This window comes from Theropithecus gelada, chromosome 6, assembly GCF_003255815.1.
Source record: "Theropithecus gelada isolate Dixy chromosome 6, Tgel_1.0, whole genome shotgun sequence".
NCBI classification, from domain to species: Eukaryota; Metazoa; Chordata; class Mammalia; order Primates; family Cercopithecidae; genus Theropithecus; species Theropithecus gelada.
In genome coordinates this window covers 155,619,984-155,644,644 of record NC_037673.1, presented here as the reverse complement: position 1 = coordinate 155,644,644, position 24,661 = coordinate 155,619,984, and the positions used below count along the sequence as shown (strand labels likewise).

The following is a 24,661-nucleotide window of genomic DNA, read 5'->3' as shown; positions in this document are numbered from 1 at the left end:
TGTGGGGCTTATATTCAGGTGAGAGAGACAATAAAAGAGAAATGAATATAAAATGCAACATGGTGAGTGCTATGAAGAAAAGTGAAGCAGATAAGGAGCTAGAGTGCTTTAGGGCAGTCAGGGAAGGCATTTCTTTTTTTTTTTGTTTTGAGATGGAGTTTCACCCTTGTTGCCCAGGCTGGTGTGCAATGGTGCGATCTTGGCACACTGCAACCTTCATCTTCCAGGTTCAACTGATTCTCCCACCTCAGTCTCCGGAGTAGCTGGGATCACAGGTGCTTACCACCACACCCAGCTAATTTTTTTTTTTTTTTCGTATTTTTAGTAGAGACGGGGTTTCGCCATGTTGGCCAGGCTGGTCTCGAACTTCTGACCTCAGGTGATCTACCTACCTCAGCCTCCCAAAGTGCTGGGATTATAGGTGTAAGCCACCATGCCCGGCAGGGAAGGCATTTCTAAAGTCATGACATTAGGCAGAGACTTGAATGAAGTAAGGGAGTGAACCATACGTGTAAAAACCATCTCTTCCCCTCCCTCTCTCCCTTTCACTCTTTCATGCTTTCATTTTTCTCCCAGAAATAGGACTATACTCTGAATAGTATTCTGTGACTTGGTTTTCTCAATTCACAATATACTGTAGATTTCTTTCCGTGCTGGTGCTTCTAACCCTACCTTCATTCTTTTTAATGCTGCACAGAATTCTGTATACACATGTATGTGTACACACCCATCCATATATATATGTACACACCCATATGTATGTATGTACACATATATATGTGTGTGTGTGTGTATATATATTTAACAGGATCATATTGTAGACATTATTTTGTAGCAGACACTATTTTGAGGTGCAGAACAGAAGCTGGAATAGCCCATTTCAGGAATAATGACTATATGATGCAGTGATGTGACCCAAGAAACAGGAAACATATTGGGCTTATTTTTCGTACTTGGCATAAAGATTTTTTGTAAGTGGTGAGTGACCTCCAGCCCTTTATTCTTTTTTCTGTACTTTTCTTCATTCTCCCCATTTCATTTCTATCTTTCCTTCTACACTTCTGCTCCTTGCATCTGCCTATTTCCCTGGGTCCCTTAGAAAGGAATGCTTCAATTCATCGAGCTGCTCTCAGGGGCATTTTTATTTTTAGATGACGACCGTGCTTAAGTCAAAAGGAAAAATCTCAGGCCTAGTGTGGCATGCTTGGGGGAGGTGGTTTGTTCTATGGGGTGGGGTGGGGTGCACCTTCCTTCCATCAACAATGCCTGCCCAGAAGGTCAGTTTGGATTTATCTGTCACCCTTTTATTCTTCTGGATTGTGTTTGCCCCCCAATATATAACATTCATTCATAAAATTATTAATTTATTCAACCAATTAATATTTGAGCTTTTCTGTTCTACCCCGGGCCTTATGCCGCTCATTAGGTAAATAAAATTGATAGTTTCTTCCTCTGCGAAGTCTATGAGTTAAAGGAAGAGAAGAATAGGAAGAGGGAGAAAGACAATAACATATATGTAAAAATATAATTTGCATTGTGTTAAGTGCTTTTTAGAAGAAAAAAAAAACAGAAAAAACCTAATTTGGACTAAAGGTGGGGTGTCAGGCCAAACCTCTCTGGGGAAAGAGCTATAGGCTGAGCTCTGAGGGTGAGAAAAGGTTGGCTAACTAGGGAAAGGTTGGAGGAGAGGCCCGCCAGGCAAGAGTCGGCCAGGGTCTGGGCCTGAGGTCAGATTGAACAGGGCACAACTGAGAGGGATTGAAATGGGCCAGTGAGGTAGGAGTTTGGCAAGTTGGAGGAAGGGGGCAGGAGGTTGGGAGGTGGTCTGGTATCATGTCATGTCATGGATTTGTTCTAAGTGCAGTGGAAAGCCATTAAAAGGTCTCAGGCGGTGAGGTGGCACAGTACCACTGACATTTGGAAAAGCTCACTCTGGCTCTTGCAGGCGGTCAGAGTGGAGACAGAAAAGTAGGCAGCCACTGCAGAGTCCAAGGACTTGGATGGAGATGGTGTAGTGGGGAAGCAGAAAATCAGATAGGCTTGAAAAACAGACCCTTGTGCATGGTTATCAGCAAGCAGGTTGGAGGAATTCCTGGAGGACGTTTCTCCCAGGCAGGTCTGTGGGCAGCTTGCATTGCCTACTTGGTGTTTTGAAAAGGAAAATGAAGGAGAAGTAGGTTTTCTCACCTGACAGTTTTCCTCCATGGGTAAAGGAGATGTGGGCTCTGTTGATGGGCTGCTTTTGGAGACCTGCTGCTTCTGCAGAGCACAGGGCAGATTTGCTTGGACTTGAAGGAGGAGGGGACTGAAGGAGGTAGGTTCAGGGGGTGATAATGATGCTTCATTGTGGCTTTAGTGAGGCCAGTCATGAAGCCAAGTCTTTACACCCTTATTGCCTCAAGCCTGTTCCCTGGCATTTAGAGACGGGTCCTGAAATCGCTCCATTTTACAGATGAGGAAACTGAGATCTTGTGAGGTGAATTACCTTGCTCAAGTTGACATAGGCATCTCTGTCAGATTTCAGAACCAGTGTTCTTAACCGCTATACTATTCTGAGAAGCCCATGATATGTAGGTATAGGGGATCAGAGTTCAGGGATGGAGGAGTTACATTTTTATGTATTTTCTGGTATGCATTTCAACTGCTCGTATTTTCCACTGCTTCAGCTACTTGTTACTTTATCTGTCTCTTAGATATCGAGATACTTTGGGTTTTCCATCCCAAAAGTAGCAGTATATAGCAGAACTCAGGCCTGGAGGAAATAGTTCCCTCTGAGTCAGAAGGTGAAAGGCTATAAGGTAGACAGAGTGGTTTTAGCTGAGGCTTTGTCAAAGGAGATACAGTTCTTACTCTTACTCTCTGAATATATGAAAGAAAAACAGAAGACACCTAAGAGTGGAAACTAATTCTCTTCTCAGAGACATAGTTATGGCAAGAAAAGAGACCTTCCAATTTTGGTGAAGGACTCCCTACGTAGGGGTATATTTCTGGGTCCTGAAGATGAAGTTCAATATTTGATTCTCTCCAACGGCCCTCTAAATGTAGGCTGTATGATTCACTAAGTTGCAAGTGTGCATGTATGCGTGTATCTCTTTGTGTGTACGCGTGTGTGTGTAAGAGCAAGAAGTGCATATTTGCTTGTGGTGCCTGGTGAAATACAACTTTTGGAGGACCTCCCTCCCCATCTACTTCGCTGCTTTTATAAGTGTGCCCCTGGTGCAGATCTTGTTTTTATTTGCAAACAAGTTTCAGATGGATTGTTTTCTGTTGATCGCTGTACTTTTCAAAAACATAAAATGTTCACCCTTTAGAAGGCATCTCAGTTTTTAAAAAACTGGCAGCCACACCTGGTGGGGGAGATTTTAGTAGAGGGTACTTTTTGAGCCTATAGGCTGTTTCTTCTCTAATATAAAGAGCATCCTCTCACAGAGCTGTGCTAATCTTTACTTCCAATGTCCATAATGCCCCCAGAAAACTGAAGTGGGGGCCAGAGCAGGCTTTTATAGCCAGAGGAATGTGAATCTCCACTTTCTTTTATCTTACCTCTTCCTTGTCTTAATTATTGTATTTTACCTTTATTCTCATGAAAATGGTTCAAAAGAAAACAGTTCTAGCTGCAGGATTTTTGGAAAGGCTGTGGTTGAAGGAAATGCCTCCCATAAAGAAGAAAAGAGAAGAAAAAGGAATCCATTTAATACAAAATGACTGGAGGGGGAGAAATCACTCATACTTCATTATTGATGCGTTCCACACAATTAGTGTGATCTTGAGGGAAGAACGTTTGAGCCACCCACAACCTCGAATATTCTCATTGGGTAGAGGTAATAATAGTGCACTTCACAGTGAACTCTGCCAGCACCGCGGGCAGTGATGGGGAGACCCCATCTTGGGGCTCTCAATCTTGGCTCTGGGAGAGCCCCTCTCCCCCACCTCCTTCTCTGAGCAGGGAGAGGTTAAGCCTGGCCATTAACCCATAGGTGACCCAAATAGAATTTTCTGTCCCAGGGATCTGTTGATTGCCAGGTATGGCTTTGTGGTAATTCTAGCATTTGCAACCCAGCAATTTGAGCCTTCTGTCTGCCTAAATGATGATTTTACATTGTAATGGTTGTACTAAATCCTTTCGCTTTTGCTCCATAGCCGCTGTTGTGACAAGAAAAGCTGTGGCAACCGAAATGAGACTCCCTCAGATCCAGTGATAATTGACAGGTAGGGACCACTCTTCTTTCACTGGATTCTTATTCCTCATTATAATGAAACACCTGCCCTTGTGTTGCTCATGGGCGAGGGTTAGGAATGCATGTGGCCGAAATTTGCCTGTTGGTCTTGACTTATGCTGCACTGAGCGATTTTGATTCCTGGGAAAGCCATATGGAATGTTCTTTTAGAGGCCTGTTCCTTGGATTGCTCCGGTTTTTGCCTGATTCATGCTCCTAAAGGAATATATTTTTTCTTTTCTGACTTTCTGTGGCTCAATCCTCATGCTGTGCCAGGAAGCTTCAGAAATAAAATAATAATAGTTTGTGATTTATGAAATGTGGTTGGGTGCTTATAAATATTTAACTTTTATTTGAAAAATGTTTGAATCATTATCACTTTTAGCTACAGTAGTTCTGTTGGACGTAATCCATCTACATTTTAAGGTTTTATTTATGCATAAAAGCAGTTTAAAGAGATCTGTGAACCAAGATTTTCTACTGTTATTTGCTGGGTTTGATTGCAGTATGAGACTATATTGTAAGTTGATTAATTTATCCTGCTTGTCTTAATTATTGTGTTTTTAAACAGATCCATATTACTAATCTGACATGACCAAGTAAATCACTGTAGAACAATAAATCTGTTTTAGTTGTTCGGTGCAATTTCAAGTCAGTGTGCACGCATTATGCAAAGTCGCATTCCAAATATTCATTTTACATTTTAATTATTGAAATTCTTTGTATGGAAACATGTATGATAAACCATTTGTTACATAGCATTACTCATTGAGAGTTAAATGGCCTGAAAGGTTTATAGATACTGTCAATTGTCAGCTAGGAAAAGAGCTAGCATCTTGTACTAGCTGGAAAAAGAGTCTTGCCAATTCTAAGACTGACCGATCCCTCATTGAGGAGATCAACGGTTGAACAAAAATTCCCTTTTGGATTTCAGCAATATTGATTTTTGACAACAACAACAACAAAAGAAAAAAAATCTTTTTTTCTATCTTTTTTGGACTCATTTTATCATTTTCCAGTTAACAACAATGACAAAAAACAAGATGTTTACTTTGCTTCATCATAATTTATACCAAAAGATTGATTGTCGATTTTGGATTATGTGAGTCTTCAGGCTTGAACCCAATTGATTGCCAAGTAGCTTTATAAAGGTTACATTTCAATCAGATATTTTAACTAAATATTCCTCACTAATATTCACTAATATATATATATATATATTTTTGCTCCATATAAAAGTATTAGTATATTTGATTCAAAGTTAAAAGATGAGAAGGTTTGACATACGGTGATGTGTGTGCTACCTATAGAATTAGGATAACATGTTTATCTACAAAAGCAGATATACTGTTCATATAATTGCTTTTTCTGCGATTGAACATAAATCTCCAAATGAATAAGGTCACAAGTGAATTTAACCTTTATGCTGGTTTGTTTTATTTAAATTTACCTCTCCAAAATATCATTTGTTATTTTAAGCATTTTTCTTACTCCTCTGTTGAAAAGAAAGTGTACTGATCAAAGGATCAGCCCAAATAGTCCCCAAAAACTTTGAAACTATAAACATTTTGTTCTGCCATGCAGTTCCTTTTGGTTTAGATGATGACAAGAACCTTACCTTGCCACCCTCAATGAAAACACTTTTTTTTTTTTTTGCTTGTGAATGGGTTAAGCTTTTAAGTTCTTCATTTGGTTTGAAGCTGTGACTCTGATATAGAAGGTTGATATGACTGTGGTTTGAATAACATTTGATTTTGACCTGTTCCTGTGGGTTGCGATGGCATAAGAAACTTGACTCAGCAGCACTGTAATTAGCCTGGCCCCTGTTTTTGAAACAGGATTGTGTTACCTGGATTGCATTAGTGTGGCTTCTATTGTTGCCGCCTTGCATCTGTCCCAGAAGGGTACTTAAAACCTTTTCTTGGCTGGGGTAGTTCAAACAATTTAGGCAAAATAAGTATGCACTTTATGCTGTTGGTGGCTTCGGAGATATTACTCATGACATTTATCCTTTTCATTTTTTTTCCCTTTTGGTTTGACAAAGTAGAAAACAGTGTGTATCCAATCTTGGTCTCTTCAGATAGAAGTACTTTAAAAACAGCTGAAACTCAGTGTATGTGCACAAGCCCCACAGCATATGTTTATTCGCTGGCTGTTGCCATTGTCTCTGATGAACTATCTTTTCATGCAATGATGCCAGTTGATATGCAAAACCCCATTTAGCTATTTTTATTTGCATCTGAGTTTTCAGAATTTATTTGTCCTTCAGGCTGCCAAAGGTTTTAAAAGCTCCAGTCCTGTCTGTGCTGATACGTGAAACTTCCATTTTTAACAATGAGAGAAGAGAATAACAACAAGAAAAGAACTTATGCAAGAAAGGGCAAAATAGAAAAGGTTTTTCAATTCCATAATATTGCTGCAAAGGGGAAAAAATGATGGCAACTGTGTTTGAATTTCATAGTTTCCAATTTGATTCTATATTACTGATTGCATAATATCTGTGTTACGTGCTTAGGGTTTGATTTGCTTTCAGATTTATGGATGCGAATCTCTGAATATTTTGTAAAAATAGGCTTTGAGGCCTGCCTTCAGTAGCAATAGAAACTGTTTTCAACAGATGCATACTATATGCAATTACAGAGCTGAGAGTACAGGCAATCTTTGCATTAGGATTTAGCATAGTTTTAACACGCAGTTAACTTTTGAGCACCAATAATTTTTAGCTCTCTTTGCATGTCCTTCGGAATTTGGGAGAACACTGCTATTTTTATCAGTCAAAAGACTTTTAGCAGTGGTTATTCAGGAAAACTATTTATAGGGTAGAGAGAAGAGGCTTTCTGGTCATAGTACAATCGTGCAGGGCAAGCTATTTCTGTGTTAAATTTTGGCTGTATTATTTGCTACCAGTGACTTTGGGACATCAGCCTGGCATATCCTATCAAAAAAGTAGAATTAACAAAATCAGCAGTTGCAAACGGTGATTTAGAAAAGGGGCTTCTATTATACTTCATCCTTATGGCATGCACAGACTAAGAAAAATATGACCCCAATTCTTTCTACAATCATGACAATTTGTCAAGTCACTTCAAAAAAGTTTATAGAAAAAATGCTGTAAATGTAGGAAGCGCACATCTGGAGTTGAATGCCAGGTTACATTTCTGTGTGATGCCAAATAGCTTGATTAAGAAGCACATAACCCAGCCTGCACTCAGTGATCCAGATATTTGAGCTGCGTAGACATGGGAAAAGTCAAATGTGTTATGTTCAATAGCAAATGACCAGGAACTAATAACAGCAGATTTCATTATTTTTGAGGTAAAGGGCTATGTGTGGTAATTATTGTTAAAGTAAAAAGCAAAAAATGACTTCTAGTTATTGAATTAAGGTGGAGATTGATTTAACATATTCACAGAGTAACTAGTATTTCAATTTAAAAGGTTTGCAATAAACTTCATGTTTAGAAATTGAATAAATAGGAGTTTTATTACCACATTGGATATCCTTGTGTCCTAACCTTTTTACTTGGAGTTATCTTAGTTCAATAAATAAAACCTCATTAGACTATTCCCATTTCAACGAGTTTATTAAATTTTGCAGGAGTAATTAGCATAAGTTGTGCTAATTTTTCTGGAAGACTAATGAGGGAGGTTCTTAATTAGGTTTACTTTGTAAGAATCAGAAAAGATGATAATGACAAAAGTCACATAGGGTAGTCTGAATTGGGAACCCAGTTTTTCTGCATCTATTAAAAAATCTTTCACTTTCTATATGGAAACTTTTAAATAAATGTTGAAACTGAATATATTAAGTATACAGACTGTTATTCCATATCTAGTTAGGATGACCATTCATTCTTGATTTGCTTCCCAAAACTCTTTATTTTCCTAAACTATCTTTGAGCAATGACATGGATGAATACAGATAGTCTTATAAAAACATTTCTTTCTCCAAAGTATGCTAGAGGCTTCTTTTCACACAGACTCCTGAAGTTTTTGGCTAGATTTCTGTTGCTTATTTGCAGTGGGGCGGGATCCGGGGCAGCTTGATGTTTGTGTGTTTGTTTCAATTTTGAATTAATGCAATTGTTGAAATGAACCATTAAGTAAGGGTGACAACGTGACCGTCATTCCTTGTGCAATGAATCCTTAACTGTTAACAAGTGGATTTTTTTTTTTAAGTAGATAGAAATACTAAAGGATGAAATTCCATCTCAAATTATGTTCTCCTATTGGTGTGAACTTAGACCTAGTTTTTAAAGGATATAATGTAGCTCCAGTAACCTACAAGTTTTGGGTTCCTCAAAACCGATAATTAAAATGTGGATGTTAAAAGCCTGTCAACTTATGTACCTCTAGGAATTTTGAGTTTGTTTATTGTAATGTTAACAGAATTACCATGCCTTTTTCCCCCATTTTTAAGAATTCCTATATCTATATGTAGAGCTATGGGATTTAGGCCTTGACATGTGACATAAAAAAATACACAAATTTTGTAAAATGAAAAACCCAGTCTGTTTGGAATTACTTCAGGTCACACTTATCTAAAGGTCTCCTATAAAGGAAAAAAATGCCTATATTTGTTTTTTCCAGATTTGTCTAAAGATCTTCCACATCTAGATCACTTCCATTTAGGTAACACTAATTGGGTTTGTTTTATGATTATCTGAAATAGAATGTTCAGTAATGAAAATATTAGAATGCCCGTTTGCCTGTTGATTTTATATGATGTACATCACATGAACAGAAAAGCTTAACCATGTTAGGGTTGCTTGGATAAACAAGTTTATTGAAGATTCATTCTTTTTCTAAGAGGTATAAATTCTGTGGTAAGACTTTTCAGAAAAGTGCAGTGTTGTCTTATCAACAAGCTAATTTTCTTCATTAAATTGACCCCAATGTATTTATATAACATATATGCCCATATGTATAATAGGAAAACAATATAAAAACTTTAGAATTAGAAGAGATCTATCTATCTAACTATCCATCCATCCATCCATCCATCCACCCACCCACCCACCCATCCACCCACATACTTTTTACCATTGGGTCGGGCGTGGTATATATTTGCCAAGGATTGTAGAGGCATCTGGGTCTTTCAACAATCAATGACTTTCTTCTGTCTTTTATAATCAGAGGTAAATTCCAATATTTATTTATTTTTTGTCATCCACATCAAGTCCTCAATTAACAAGAACATAAATACATACTTGTATTAAAGTTGCAAATGAGGGTTTTAGTCAGTTTCATGATTTCATTTCAATGCCCTTTCAACTCTTATCATTTTGGTCTCCATCCAGTTTTCAGAAGGACCAACCACCATCAATGCATAATCATTCTGCACTATACGCAAATGGCTGTCTGGGGCATGAAGAACCAGAGGTGTAAATGCATTTCTTAGCGTTCTGATAAACCTTTTGTACCACCTGATTTTGTAACCTTGACTGCTTGGTTAAAATAAAAGGAGGAGGAATTCACTCTCTAAAATTGCCCTAGGCAGGATAATTATTGTGTTTTTGGTTGGTTTGAGAGGTTTGCATTGTTTCAAAAGTGAAAAGCCAGCATTGACACTAAGCATGAATTTAAGACTGTTTATTAACCCTAGTGTGTTTAAACATTTGTCTTCTCAGTGGGAATTCACATGTGATTATTAGCGATGAGACTTATGTGAATGAGTATCATTCTAAATTTTATCACATATCAGATAATACCGTTCTGAATATGAGATGAGCCCCATACATTTGTGTGTAGTTTGCTACTGTGATAAGAAAATAACTAATACAATAAGCTAATAGCAGTCTATATTCCATTCACTATCAGCTATTCCCAAATACACAACCAGGATACATTAAAATGCATTTCAAATATGCTGACAATGTATCATAATGCAAAGTACTTTTACATGGTATAACACTATTGCAGACACTGTATAATGAACAACAGTGGTTTTCCTGTAAAGGAAATAATGGCAGCAACTTCCAAGAAATGTATTTAACGGAGCTTCAGAGAATCAGTAGTGTGTATGTGTAGCATGGCCCGGGTGTCAGCCCGTGGTGTAGGTTTTTAATCCCACGTCATCATAACTTTGCTTTTGTAACAGTTCTTGATAAATACAGAAAAGCAGTTCAAAGTCCCCTGTGTGTCCCATTAGCAACTATGCACAATCATTTTGTGATGAGAATATATCACTATATTAAACATGCTTTTACTTTCCTAAAATAAGCTGCTTAGAATGGGGGAAAAAACTCTCTCCGTGTAACTCTCCATTGATAAATTCCCCTCATTTCCTCATTTCCTTCTACTGCCAGTGCCCGGTTAACTCTCTAATAAAAATTGACCAGATTTTAAAAACTCCATTTAGAGGTTCCTGCATAAAGAGATGATATTTTGGTCACTTTAATTTGCATGAGATGTTATCTGAAATAGACCACTAATTCCTCCTTCTCACAGCCCCCCATCCCATTCCTCTCTTTACAAACCGTGTAACTACATACTGTCCAGGACAATATAAAAGTGACCTCAATACCCCTATTGCAATCAATGAAATATGGTGAACAGTACAGGTTTGTCTTTCATTGCTCCCTGCCTTTAAAGGTGTGGGTAGATGAAGAAAAATCTCCCTTACAAACTATTTCTCCAGTTACAAGTCTTTGTCCAGAAGCAGATGAAGGTTTTAATGTTACAGTACTCATTATAATAGAATTTTAATTGTCCTAATCCTGCTAAAGTGTGAAGCTGACTGTGTATGTGTGTGTGTGTGCATGTATTCCTAAAAGGGAGGGGAGTCATGCACAAAAAAAAAAAAAAAAAAAAATCTTTGTTACATTTTCATGGGTGGGGCAGGGGGTGTCATTTATGTTAAATGATGCAAACTTAATTAAACTGATTCTGGAGAAGAACAGGCCATTGGCCTGTTCCATCTATGAAAGGTGTACTCTACTTTCAGTGGGAACAGAGTGGTCTTCTATGTGCTTTGGGAATTTCTATTTTTGAAAGTGAAGTGCTTCGTTCCTGTTGCAAACATGCCCTAAACCCTACTTGTAATGACTGAACTAGACAAGCTGGCAAATTATATAGCTCGATCCTACACAATAACCTCCAAAATGGCACTCGGTAACTATACCATCCTGCTAACTGTTTAAGGCACAATAGTTTTGTAATATAATATAAAGTAATGGTGTTAGCCAACACATCTTTAATAAGATATTGTTCGTGCCTTTGCCATATGCTACAGAGCAGCCTCTCACTCGGTGGGCCTTTTGATTCCTCTCAATAAGATTATTTCAAATACTCTAATCCTGAATCATTGACATGAATACAAAAGCCTAGTGACATCTAATAGATGCCTCTTAGCTTTGCTTTTCCTCTTGTTCCTTTCCTTTTTCTTCTCTTTTTACCTGACAAAAAGCTCATAGACACTTGGGCTCTGTCTCTCAGTAGCAGCATGGGGGGCTCCTCGTGAAATATAAAGGGGGAAAAAGGACTGACAGAGGCCCGATAAGCTACAGAGTGAAGGGCCATAGATTAAAAGTAAATGCCAGTAAATCCTACCCTGTACACTCACTTGTTCTTTTATTGTTTTCTTTAACACTTTCAGAGCCAGGGCAGGGAAAAAAACAGAAAATAGTAATCAAGTTGCCCATGTACATTTTTAATCTGGACACTGTCACCATTATACATATTTTATGGGGCTTTGGCAACATTCTCAAATTTTGGTTCATGTAAAGGTTGTGGTGTTTTTTTTTTAATGCCCTTTTAATCAATATCAAGAATCCCTCAAGAACTTTTTTGCTCATTTGCTGCTCAATTGACTAAATATTGATACCATGTGTGGGTAGGAAGAGCCCTTCTGTAGGGTGTGAACACTGGGGCTCAGGACATGACGTCTTCAAGGCTGAAATAACTTTTTCTCTTTTCTTTTTTAATCGATGAATTGAAAATTATCAAAGTAAAATGATAGGATATTTTGTTTCAAGACATCAGCTGCTGCTTTTTCATGTGGTGCTGCTCCCTGCCAGTGCTGTGAATTCTCTGCCTGTGCCGGGTGGTGCACGCGACTTAGACTCTGCTGGTGCATGCCGAGGAATCAGGAGCCCAGCTGGGTAACTTTTCTAATGGTCAAAAGGTTGTTCCCTCCTCCACCTTCCTGAAGCAACCATGATTTGACTAAAGCTCTTTTTTACTCCACCTGAATATCAGACAGTCATGCTGCTGGCAATTATTTATTGTTTTCTAGAGGTAAGCTACTGAGATTTTCCCCACCTGTTTTTAATGTGCTTCTCATTCATAAGTATTCTGATCTATTAGTAATATCTGAAAATATCACTTTTAATAGTCTTGAGTGTACTATTGGCTGAAGTCCCCTCACAGGATGGAAAGTTAGTTTGAAGAACTATGGACCCGCATCAGGTTTGGCTACATACCACACACACACACACACACACACACACACACACACTACAGAGACCAAGAAAAAACCATGAAAAGAGAGCAGTCTCTTTTTCATTTTTTAAAAAGTTCTGTAGAAAAGAAAGTTGGTTAAGAGTTCACCTGGTTGTCTTTGAAGCTGTTACCAACAGTGTTGAAAACCCATGTTTCTCTACACAGTCTTGTTGTTTTCCTAAAGCCAGATTCTAATGTCAGATGTATGGGATATGTCTCAGAATATGGTTTTAGAAACTGAGTTGTTCTTTCTGTAGCTGTAGAAATGAGAGGGCCCTGATCATCTGGCTCATAAAGACCGGCATCTGAATCCTGGTCTATAAGCACCTTAGAACAAAGCAAGCAAAACCCCTGATCACTGTGAGTTTAATAGTAGCTTACCTGTAAATGGCACTCCCAGCATTTTAGAGCACTTCAGGGTATACCATCTCAGAAAATTCTCTGCACAAATGGACTCCATTTGACAGATCTATAAACTGAGGCACACAGCCTAAGGAACTATCCACTTTATTGGTGACAAAACAAGTGATTAGAAACTCCACATCTCCTATCTCCCAGACTGATTTTTTTCCCTTTTCTCAATTGCTCAGGTAAAAACACTGTTTTCAGTATTTCATAATGTCTCTTTTATTTCATTTTTCTTGCTATTCACAGCTCCTTTTCATTTATTACTCTAAACCTATTTACCAAGCCAGCTTTCTTAGTTGATGTCACAATTAACTTTCAGGATTTTATACATGCGCGCGCGCACACACACACACACACACACACACATACACATACATATATACACACACATATATATACATATATGAAACTGTTTATTGTACTCATTGCTGGAGCAATGTTTGAGTTCTTATGTCCTCATTTAATTTGATTGTGTATTTCCTTGAGAAAAACATCAGTAATCCATAGAGAAATCTGGGAGGAGGCACAGTATGATGGCAAAGGCATAGATTTTGGAGTGCATTGGCTAAGGGATCCAGTTTCTCCACAGCTACTTATTAGTAGCTGAGCCTCAGGGGAATTAGTTTTCTCATCTTCAAAATGGGAAAATTCACTTCTATTTTGAAGCGTTGTGAGGATAAAACACCTAGCACTGGGCTTGGCACATATCAGGTGCTTAAAATCAGGTAGCTCTTGCAATTTGAGCGTCATATATTCCATGTGGATTTTCATTCTTAATGTGATTGTTGCCATGGGACTTTCTTTTGAGCACAATTACCTTACTGAAGTTAATCATGGTAGCTAAATCTCCTTAGATGAAGACTCACTCATTGTTTTGTTTCCACAAATATTTGTTAAGTCTCTATTATACGTCATGCACTGTTTTCAGGGTTGGGGGTATAACAGTGAAAAAGATAAACATAGTTCCTGGCTTCATGGAGCTTTCTCAGTGTCTCAGGGTTGATTTCTGCCCCTAGTTCCCCCAAAATAGTTGGACTAGTAATAGCAAGTATAAACAAATAATATATTGATATATATGTTTTAAAAATAGAAGAATGCCATTTTAGACTGGGATCATGATGTAGAAGGGAAATATCCCCGGGTTAAAGTCGCCTTTTAGCTCATACCCAGAGGTATCGAACTTGGGCAAACTCCATGGCTTTATTGTGCTCTTCTGAGGCAGTCTACACATTGGTTAAGACTGAAGGAAGAGATCTCTAAGACCCTTTCCAACTATGGAATTCTAAGTTTAGCTGTTTGTGGTATTGCTGAGCACAGGCAGGTAGACGAGCTCTTTGGAGGGCAGGTTGTAAGCTAAGAGGGCAGTGACTATGCTCAGCACAGTGCCTCCCTCCTGCGTACTAGATGCTTAGGGTTCTGTGAAAGGAAAGAATGACAGGAACTAGAAATGCAGTTGTTGAATCTGGTGGTCTCATCTCTCTGTCTAAAGACAGGCTTGTTATAACTACACAATAAAGTGAAATGGCACTGCCATTAAAGAATGATGAGGAACAGAAAATGTAAGATAAAATATTAAATTTGTTACACTTAAAAATGTTAATCTTCACACGATTACCATGCAAATCTCCTCATTGCCTAACTGTTTAATTGATCAAGTAAATCATGGAGCAGACAAGTGAAAATCTCTGCTGTTGACATTCTCACAAAGCATATTTTCAAGAATATATTTTATGAACTATGTGTATTACACATGATAATGGGAATTTTTCATTTTTTAAAAACACATATATGTGGCATCCTTTGCAAACCAGCATGTTTCAGAGAGTTTGGGGGAAGGCTCGATTTTTTGCAGGGCAAAAATTCAGCCATCCTCTATTATGTCAAATGCGAAATCAGTGTCAGAAGGACCTATATGCAAGCAGTGCCTTTGTTTTATATACTATTAGAAGACTTCAGAATTCACCAGTTTTTCTTTCAGGCAGGTATAGCATTGACATGGTACTCTGGAGATTGAAGGGTTAATTAATTCTCTTTCTCTCCCTCCCCCCTCCCCAATCTTCCTGTCCCCCACCCCCAATCCCATCATGTGCCTGGTTGACTCTGAAAGAAGGGGCTTGAAGTTGCCCACAGGGCATCCCTTTCCCCAGCCTTCTCCAAGGCCACCTGGGCAGATGGGAGCTTGCCTTCTGTCCTTAGGACACAAAATCCAATCAGGCGCCTGGCCTGCCGGTGTCTCTGACCTGTGAGCTGGGAAGAGGGAGGAGAAGCAGAGGCCCTCACATTTGATAGACTGCATCTTTGTGGCTTTAGGGGGCTCCTGTGTCTACTCGAGGAAGGAAGTTCTCCCTTATTTTAAGATAAGGTGTCATTCATGAGAGCAATGTGCTGAACTAATCAGGTTAATTGAGAGGCCATGAGTCGTCCTCATTGAGCCCATCTCTTCTTCCTGTTAAAGGCAGATAGCGCAGACAGACAGATTACACGTATTTTAGTTTAGTTTTTTCCAAAAGCTTATGAAATAATGTAGGCAGGCAGGGAACGTAGGTTCAGCTGAATGTCATTCAGGCTATTTGAGCATGGATTCTTATTGTAGAACAATGTAGCATTCAAAAAATAATAAAGGAATAGGCTCTCCTCCAGATTGAAAGATGAGTGTCTCTGAATGTCTGATACACTTTTTTTTTTCTTAATATTATATTAAACTAACCTCAGCATTTCAGATCAGCTAGGAAAGAATGTTGGTTGAAGAGTCCAGTTAGATTCCTCTGTGGCTATTTTATTTAAGATTGAAACTTAAAAAAAAAATTCTCATTGTGATGTGTCATCAGTGATAAGTAGCTTCTTGAGCCATGTTTCGATTCTTCGGCTTCCGAGCCGGACACTAGGGGCTGTGGCCCTGACTAATCGCATCTCGGACCTCCCTCTGGAGCAGCCGAGCAGAGAAGAAAACAGAGCTGTTTCAACTGAATTCCATAAAGGGCGGGGGCTCCTCCTCCCTCCTCTCCTCTCAAAATGATTTGTCATAGTTTAATTTTAAACACTATCATTGACTATTCTTTCTTTCTACCCCACCTCGTTCCACCTTTTTTTTTTTTTTTTCTTGGAAGTTCCAGGAATGACTTTAATTATCTCCACAATCAAATTCTCGTTGCTGCCTCTGTGAAAGTGTGCAGTCATAGATTGCAGGGATTATTTTCTTTAGCACTTGGGGATAGAGAAACCGGTTGTTTCAAAATGAGAACCAGCTGGTTCCACAGAGCCCTTATTTAATGGGGAGCCACTTTGTACACAAAGCTTTTGCTCAGGTCAGTCATTATGGCAAACCCCAAATCAGCAGTGTTTGGTCTATCACCCTGTATTAAATGTCGAGTGAGGAGTGGTTTAGCAGATATGATAATAATAATAACAATTAAGAAAAACCCAGCACACTCTGCATCTTTCATTTTGCCTCAACTAAACACTCTGGTTTGGAAGGAACATTTCTCAAACTTCTTCCTACAGTAATTATAATCATAGACCTAGTTTACCACCGCTCTCTCATAGATGGCTGAGGGGTGTGTGTGTGTGTGTGTGTGTGTGTGTGTGTGTGTAGCTTTAACCCTCTCTAAATCTAGAAAATAAAATTAAGCTCATCTTTCAACATAATCTTTTATCTGACAAGCACAGTAGATAGATGAAAGGTAGATAGCGAAGCTGTAGGTCCGCTTAATAGAACCAATTGGAGGGCAGAGATAACTGCTATTATCAAACATCTTTTATGCCATCCTGTAAAATAAGAACGAGGGTGATATACCATATATATTTTGCTGTCTTTCTAAGCTTGTAGAAATTGGTTTGTTGTCATACCCTGTTAATCTCTAACAGCACCAAATTCAATTTGAGATGAGGAGAGTACTTTCACTATTTGACTGTACAAAATACTTTTGAAGCATGCAAAAAAGAAAAAAAAAGGATAAAAGACACATAAAACCACAGTAGATAATCAGTTATGAGAATGGTTTGTTTTTAGAACCTAGGTTGCATTTTTCTAAGGTGAATAGTTTTGGAGGATGCAATGTTTATTCAATCAGGAATTGAAGGATTAAAAAATAGCAACTTTACACAGATTTTAAAAAATCTAGTTTAACCAAATTTTATCTTACAAATATGAGAAATTATTTTGCATTACTAATAAGAATATGTGGCTTTAAAAATTATGACATGCTTTTTTTTTACATTGACAGCAACACAAAAAAGTACTTTGAAGAAAGGATAACGATTTAAAAATTTATTCTTACAGGGAGTTTCATTAATAAGCTGAGCACTGGTATATATGTTTTTAATTATCTTTATTTTTAGGATTTCCATATTGAAATATGGTTTGGGTAAAATCTTATCTAATTATTTTGTTTGTTTACCAACTACTTTGATTATATAATGTCTCTTTACTTCAAACTGTAATTCTATTGTATATTGCCTGTATTTGTATTTTTTAAAAATTTCTGTAGGTTTCTTAATATAAAAAACAAATAACTGTTATATTTCTAGTCACTCAAATTTGAACTGAATTTTACTTCCTGTTTCAAAGGTCAAGGCAGGCTGACCTCAACAGCAGTGTGGAGGCTGCTGAATTATTCATATCATTGACTTTGTGTCAGCTTCCACATTTGTGGAGAGGGATGTTTTATTCATTTATCTCATTTAGGGTTCTTCTCTGCACCTGTTTCTACCATTAAGTACCCTGTAATTTGCATTTGATGCTAATTTAGTTTCATATCAGCCTGGTCCCCCCTTGTTAATTTAATTTTCTAAGACCCTTTTCATTACAGTAGAACTGTTTTCCTCTTTAAAGCAAACATCTATACAAGTAATTGTATAAACTGCCTTTTAAATAATATCTTTTAGAAGATTCCATCGTTTAATTCCTTAATTCCTATAATTAGCCATGGTTTGATTAATGTTTCAAAGGGTTAAATTAAAATGCAGAATTACTCAAATGCATACTTGAATAATTTCTTATATACAGCAGAGTTAGCATTGTGGTGTTCTTCCTGAGAATTCTCAGACAGTATGTCTTAACAGCAGTCATTTTCTTTATTTAGAGTGCTGTTTAGTTTACTAATAGTGATTCTTTCAAATCACTGTGCACTCAACATTACTCGTGAAATGTTAGGTTTTTTTTTTTTCTTTCATCAAATTGTTGATAGACAGTGGCTTAAAAATGTTTCTGCGACATTGATAATGACATACCCCAAATAATCAGGGCAGAATTAGGTCCGATTCCTTGATCTATCCTGAAAGTTTGGTATAATGAATTTCAGGAAACTCTGTTATATTATATGTCTGTTTCTCTTCTTACCAGCTCTTTTATTTCTGTCTGCTGCTCAGGGTAGATTGCCTGGAAATTTGTCAGCTTTCCAGACATGGTTTTAGCAAGCTTTGGTTTGTATCTACGGACACCCGTTGGGCTACAGTTGCCACCTACATATTGTAGAAATTAGGAGTAAGTTGTTTGAGGAGGCCTGATTGAAATGGTGGCTACATGGCAGAAGTGGCCATGTCCCTGGAATGTCTGTCAAGGATTTGGGGGTTATGAGAACATGCTACTCATATAAACCAGGTCCATAGCCCCTCTGACTGTTGGGAAAAGAATTCTAACTCAATCCTTTTCTTGGAACTGTTTGGAGGGTGTTTGACATGAATGGCCTTATGGAATCCATTGGTAGTGGGAATTCAAAACAAGGGTATGAATTACGAATTCAAGCACTCAGATACGTGGAAATTAAACAGAAGGAAAGTGGCTGCAGCTGAATATTACTAAGAAATTAGCCCAAACTCTATAGACCCTTCTTCCACTAGGTTGGATTCGTTTGATCTGTTGTTCACATTCTGTGGGAAAACCAAATGAGGCAGTTGCTTTGGGTTTCCAGAAAGATCTCAGATTTATTAAAACTGGAGTTTGAAGGTGGCTTTTCCTTTTCTTTCAGTTATAAATGATTCCTGGGGACTCCCATACACAACTTTGTCATTGTGGAAATATGAAAGGGAATCTCCAGATTCTCTAGCAGACAGCTTCATTTGTCTGGTTGCAAGGTAGGGCTGGGGGTGGACTGGACACTTCCCCAGGGTCCCCTTCAGCTGAGAACATCCCTGGACCTATCAGTGACTTTTTCACATCCTACAGCTTATTAAGCTAGCTCTGTGCTTCTGCTGATGGTCCTAAAGCAAAGTGAGAGCTTTCAGGAATGAAATATGGGATCTTTATTCATTAACAAAACATTTGCTTACTCATTCTCCCTCCCACATCCCCTCCCCCAGGTTTAGATATTCTTTTTAGTTTGGACAAGTCTGTAAGCTCCGATAGAAAAGTCTCCTTGAGGTTTGATTAAACGGCTGGGTTTAAAAACAGTAAAGCCTATCTGCGGAGCTTGTGAGAATGCAGGACAGGTTTTCCCACCCAATTCTGGCTGATGCTTGGAATTCCACTGTCAGAATCTTATTCCTTTAGCTAAGAACCTTCAATGTATACCAAGACATACATAACTTAGGGAAGGCTAGCACTTTAATTCTACCAATCACAGACCTCTTCGAGGGAATGAAATAAAGATCTCACATGGGTTCAGTTCTTTTTAGTTTTCATGACATCACAGTGAGGTGAGCAGGATTTTTTTGTACCATTTCACAAATGTGGAGAATGAATAGCTTAAGAACACTAATACATAGCCTAGCTAGTTCCTAAAGGCAGGTTTTCAAAAAAACCTAGATTCCTGTAGGAAGAGACCACGATTCCATTTAAGCTGAATGGACTCTCAGAGATTACAATTCAGCCCCTTCATTTTAAAGATGAGAAAGCTGAGGCCAAGAGAAGCACAGCAACATTGCCCAAAGATCTAATTAGTCTCAGAGCCAGGACCATAAGCCAAGTCCCTGGCTCTGGTTCCAGTGGCTTTTCTGCTACTACTCTGGGCCATCTGGGTCCTGCTCTGCTCTCCATTTCACCTTGTGTGCAATCAGCCTTAGGGAAGGGTACAACGTGTCTTTTCTGGGTTTGGGTCCAAGGAAACCCCTGAGTCCTGTACCTCTAACAAGGCCTAGCATTGTGCTCGGAGCACAAGTTAAATTGTTTCTCAGAAATTATCACAGTCTGCCGGTGCAATGGCTCACGTTTAGTAATCCCAGCACTTTGAGAGGCTGAGGTAGGTGGATCACCTGAGGTCAGGAGTTCGAGACCAGCCTGGCCAAAATGGCAAAACCCCATCTCTACTAAAAATGCAAAAATAAGCTGGGTATGATGGCACATGCCTGTAATCCCAGCAACTCAGGAAACTGAGGCAGGAGAATCACTTGAACCCAGGAGGTGGAGGTTGCAGTGAGCCAAGATGGTACCATTGTACTTCAGCCTGGGTGACAGAGTAAGACTCCGTCTCAAAAAAAAGGAAAAGAAAAGAAAAGAAAGAAATTGAATATCTCATCATAAAATATTACTTTATTTTTAAAAGCCCACATATTTCATTTATTTGCAACTGTGCTTGTTCATACTATGTCATAACACTGCACGAAAAATTGCAATTTTTGTTTTTGTTTGTCAGAGGTATTTCATCAATAGTCATCTTTCAGTAGGAATTTTACAAAAGGTCTTTCTATTCCAGATGTCTCATCATGAGCAGTTGTCTCTGACTATTATCTTTCTCTGGAAGGTCCCGACATACATAAATATTGACCTTGGCAATTTTCAAAGTAAGTCTTAATTTAAAAATTTTTCTTATATTTAAACCTAAACAAATTGAAACCACCCTTTCCAAAAATAATAATAAAGGAAGTGAGGCATTGTTGCAGAATATAATTCTGAAAAAATTGTAGTGAAAGGGGAAAAAAGTACACTGTATTTCTTCCTACTCAAACCACTTTTGTGTACAGTTTTGCCTAAGCCCGAAGAGGTTTGTCACACATTTGGAATTGCCAAGGAAGGGCAGAAGTCATGGGTATGGTGCTGAGAGAAATTATTAGCCCCTGGCATAGTCTCATGCTGCACTGCAGGAGAATGACTCCAGAAGGCAAAGGGGCATTCGCCTGGTAAGCTGGAGGGAGAGGTGGGGAGTTGGCAGCTTCTGTACTGTTTCAGGGTATGGGGCAAGGGAGGAAGTGACAATTATTCCACCTCTGAATTATCTGACTATCTGATCTGGCTGAAAAGACTGAGCTGATTTGGAAAAATTTAAATTTTTCCATCTCCATTGAAAGACGTGACTGAATGTAGTCAACAACTAAATATTTCTTCCCTGTTTCAACCCACTAAGATTAATTTTAAAAGGTGGAATTTTCAACTTAAGCATACTATTTTCTTCTCTTTTTCCCTTCCCAAATTGTCATAAATCATTCAATAAGGTGGATTCCTTTCTGCTCCCAAATATTTTGATACCAGAAGCCAGAAAGGATAATCATGCTAAACCTATTAAAAAATGGTTTCATGAAGGGGTAGTCTCTCCTTTAGAAACCATTGTTTACATTCACAGAGGTGGTGAGGACAAGCAGCTGTTGAATTCATTGACCTTAGACAGGAGAAACAAAGGAACTAGCATGTTAATTTATTCAATAAATGTTCATGAAGCATCTGCTATGTAAAATAAGTTGTACCCTCAATCCCAGATTGGGGACTGCCCCAGAAGCACTTTGTGGTCCTCCCAGGGCACTCACCTATTAAGGAAATTGCATTTGGTGTAGGATTTCTTTCTCTTTTCCAAATCACCACCAAATCCATTGCCATTCATCTTTCTCCTGCTATTACCTGGCCATTCCCAGGTTAAGGTCCCACCTCCAAAAAGAGATATAAAGTAATAATTCATTACTCATCAGATTTAGTGTAGCTTAATTCCCTACTATGCTAATAATTTTCATCTTCAGGGTACTAATAGTTCTAATATTAACCCAAATTTGTGCATATTCTTCTGTTAAGGAGAAAACGTGCTTTGGTTCTGTTAAAGGTTCGACACGTTAAATTGCTCATTCTGATATGGGACTTCTCATTCATTATGGAATGAGAAGGAACCTCATGTAGAATGCTGAACTGGGACACAGGAGACCTGGTTTTGAACACTGCCCTTGCTGTTATTTAGATATGTGAGCCTCTGTGTCTGTGTGTCTCTTAACTTCTCTGGATTTCAGCTTTCTCATTCATAAAATGCAAGAAGTAAACACTTAGGATCTTTAAGGTTACCTCTCTCAATGACTTTAATCCTCTCTACCCTTATAAATCTGGTCACCTCTCATATCTGACATTGGACAGTACCTATTATTAAACATGCACTTAAGCAGCGTGTACTATAAGGTAAATAGCAACCTCACAGTCAGAAATGAACAACCAACAATATTCTCAATCAACTTTCAGTTATTCTTCCTTACCTCATCCAAGGGATCAGCCAGGTAATAAGAAGATAAGGCAGCAGGCACAGTCCATGTCTATTGCTAAAATCTACCTTAAGGCAGGAAGCTAGTGAGTGAGATCTTTAGATGATGTACCTTACAAGGCTAATTGAGTTGTTATATTTAAATTTATTGGTAGTATAACTTAGGCAAGATGGGGAAGGGATCTAGTAAAAAGAAAATTGTAGGTTTGTAAAATGTGAGGCACGTGGACCAACACATTTGTCTCTGTGAGATAGTAACCCCAAAAGGCTGTGGGCAGAGGTTACCTATGCAACATCCTCAAGTTGTCTCTTAATCTGGTTGAGCCTTGTCTTCTAGATGAAGCAGCCTAATGTTGACATACAGAGAATCTACACTGAGTTGCACATAGTACATGCTCATTAAATAACTGTTCATTTTCTGCATATCCACTTTGTTTCTGCACTTTTAGAGTGGATAATTCCTTTTAAGGCAAATAATGCTGAGTATCTTTGGAATGAAGCTATGTAATTATACGCTCTGCTAATATCCTTTGCTTGTGAATGACAATACAGTATATGCTCCTTAAGCTTGAAGAAATTAGAATTTCACAAAATCTTGAAAAAAATTTTTTTCTATGTGCAGAGATGAGAGACTGAGAAACAGAAAACCTTGTCCAGGATGGGAACCAGATCTCTCTCTCTATTCTTTAAATGTTACATTATCCAACCGTTAAATATAAACATTATAATATTTTGACAGGTTTCCAAAGAAATAAAATTGTGAGTCCCATGGATAATGATTTTTCTGAGAATTCCAGGTACAGAATAGGCCCTTTCAGGATTTCCTGTTTTTTGTTTGCTTTCCTTCACTTCTTATTTTAGGTCCAATAAACCTTTACTTTAAGCAGGATCAAGTGTTAAGACAAACCAACTACAGAGCTAATGTATAGAACATTAATTCTATAGAAATGCCCTATAAAAAGCAAAGAAAGAAGACTATTAAAAGAAATCCATATGTCTCTGGAATTTTTATTTAAGTTTATATTAGCAATAATGACCTTGGTTCTAGGGAATTCCGTAACGATTAATGACCAGCAAGGGGTCACCGGCCCCATGGTGCTTTGGGCCAGCAACCCCTTCCAACGGGGACAAGAACTGGCCATTTATCCCAAGGAAGTGCCCCAAGGCGAGGTCCTTATCCTCTTGCCATCTGATTGTAATTTAACCTCAGCTTTTAAAGGGCCCTTAGGAGCAAAGATACAATGGGTTGTGCTTTCAGTATTTTAAAGAGTTTATTTTTGCCATGCAATGCCTAATTGGGCATCATTGAAAAGAGTTGTCAAAATAAAGTTGATAATTATGTTCCTTTTATTCTGGGGTACATATACTCATTTTGTGTCTGTATATCTGCTGGCTTGTATTGGTGTAGTGTGCATCTATGCAGATGCTTATACTCACATTCCCGTGTCTGGTGTGTGTGTGGGGGGGGGGCGGGGGGGTTAAAATACCCAGTGCCAGATCAACAGAATAAATAAAACTTGAATGATAGAAACTTCAGTCACATTAGTTTTACCTGCAAGGATAAATTCCTGTAATATGTAAAATAAGGGGCCAGAGGCAGAGTAAAATTAGTCTTTTCTTGGTTACAGATGACTGGTGTGGCACAGTGACTGGCATTGGCGTTTTGCATGTTCTATGTGTTATTGTCATTACTGTAATTACTGTTGATGATGATGATGATAACTAACCATTTATGAAGCCACATATTAGCTGAATTCTGGGTATTCTCTCATTTAATCTTTACAGCAATTCTATGTGGTGAGTATTCTTATTTCTCCCATTTTACAGATGAGGAAACTGGGGCTTCGGTTCATTAAATAACTTGCCCAACGTCAACACAGCTATTAAATGATGGAGCTGGGATGCCAACTTTGCAGTGTCTGACCCCAAACATCAGGGTTTTAATCAGAACACTATTCTGCCTCTATTTAAAAACTAACATTTCCATTTTCTAAGCTCAGCCCTTAATATATTCATTTAGGCAAATTTCTATCCTTTGCTGGCGTAATCACTATTTCTTTTGTTGGTCATTGCTCCCCTGGGCTTCCCTCAAACATGGTCAGAGGTGCCCCGGACTTTTTAAAGATGGAAGAAAGGCCACATGGCCCTGCATAATTTGACCAAGACAGCTGTGCAGTTGGTTGTCTCATTTAAATTACAACCACAAAAAAGA

General features: G+C 38.3%; 1 protein-coding gene across 16 annotated transcripts in view; it reads left to right on the top strand.

The window, feature by feature from the left end:
- The window catches only part of EBF1 (early B cell factor 1), a 404,490-nt gene that overhangs the window by 22,350 nt on the left and 357,479 nt on the right, over positions 1 to 24,661 (top strand). For 15 of the 16 annotated variants that reach the window (XM_025388338.1, XM_025388331.1, XM_025388330.1 and 12 more), the window contains exon 6: positions 4,141 to 4,209. The exons of the other annotated variant lie outside the window; for it this stretch is intronic. In XM_025388338.1, the coding sequence (XP_025244123.1) occupies positions 4,141 to 4,209 (69 nt within the window). The remainder of the gene's footprint in view (positions 1 to 4,140; positions 4,210 to 24,661) is intronic. 16 annotated transcript variants of the gene reach the window in all.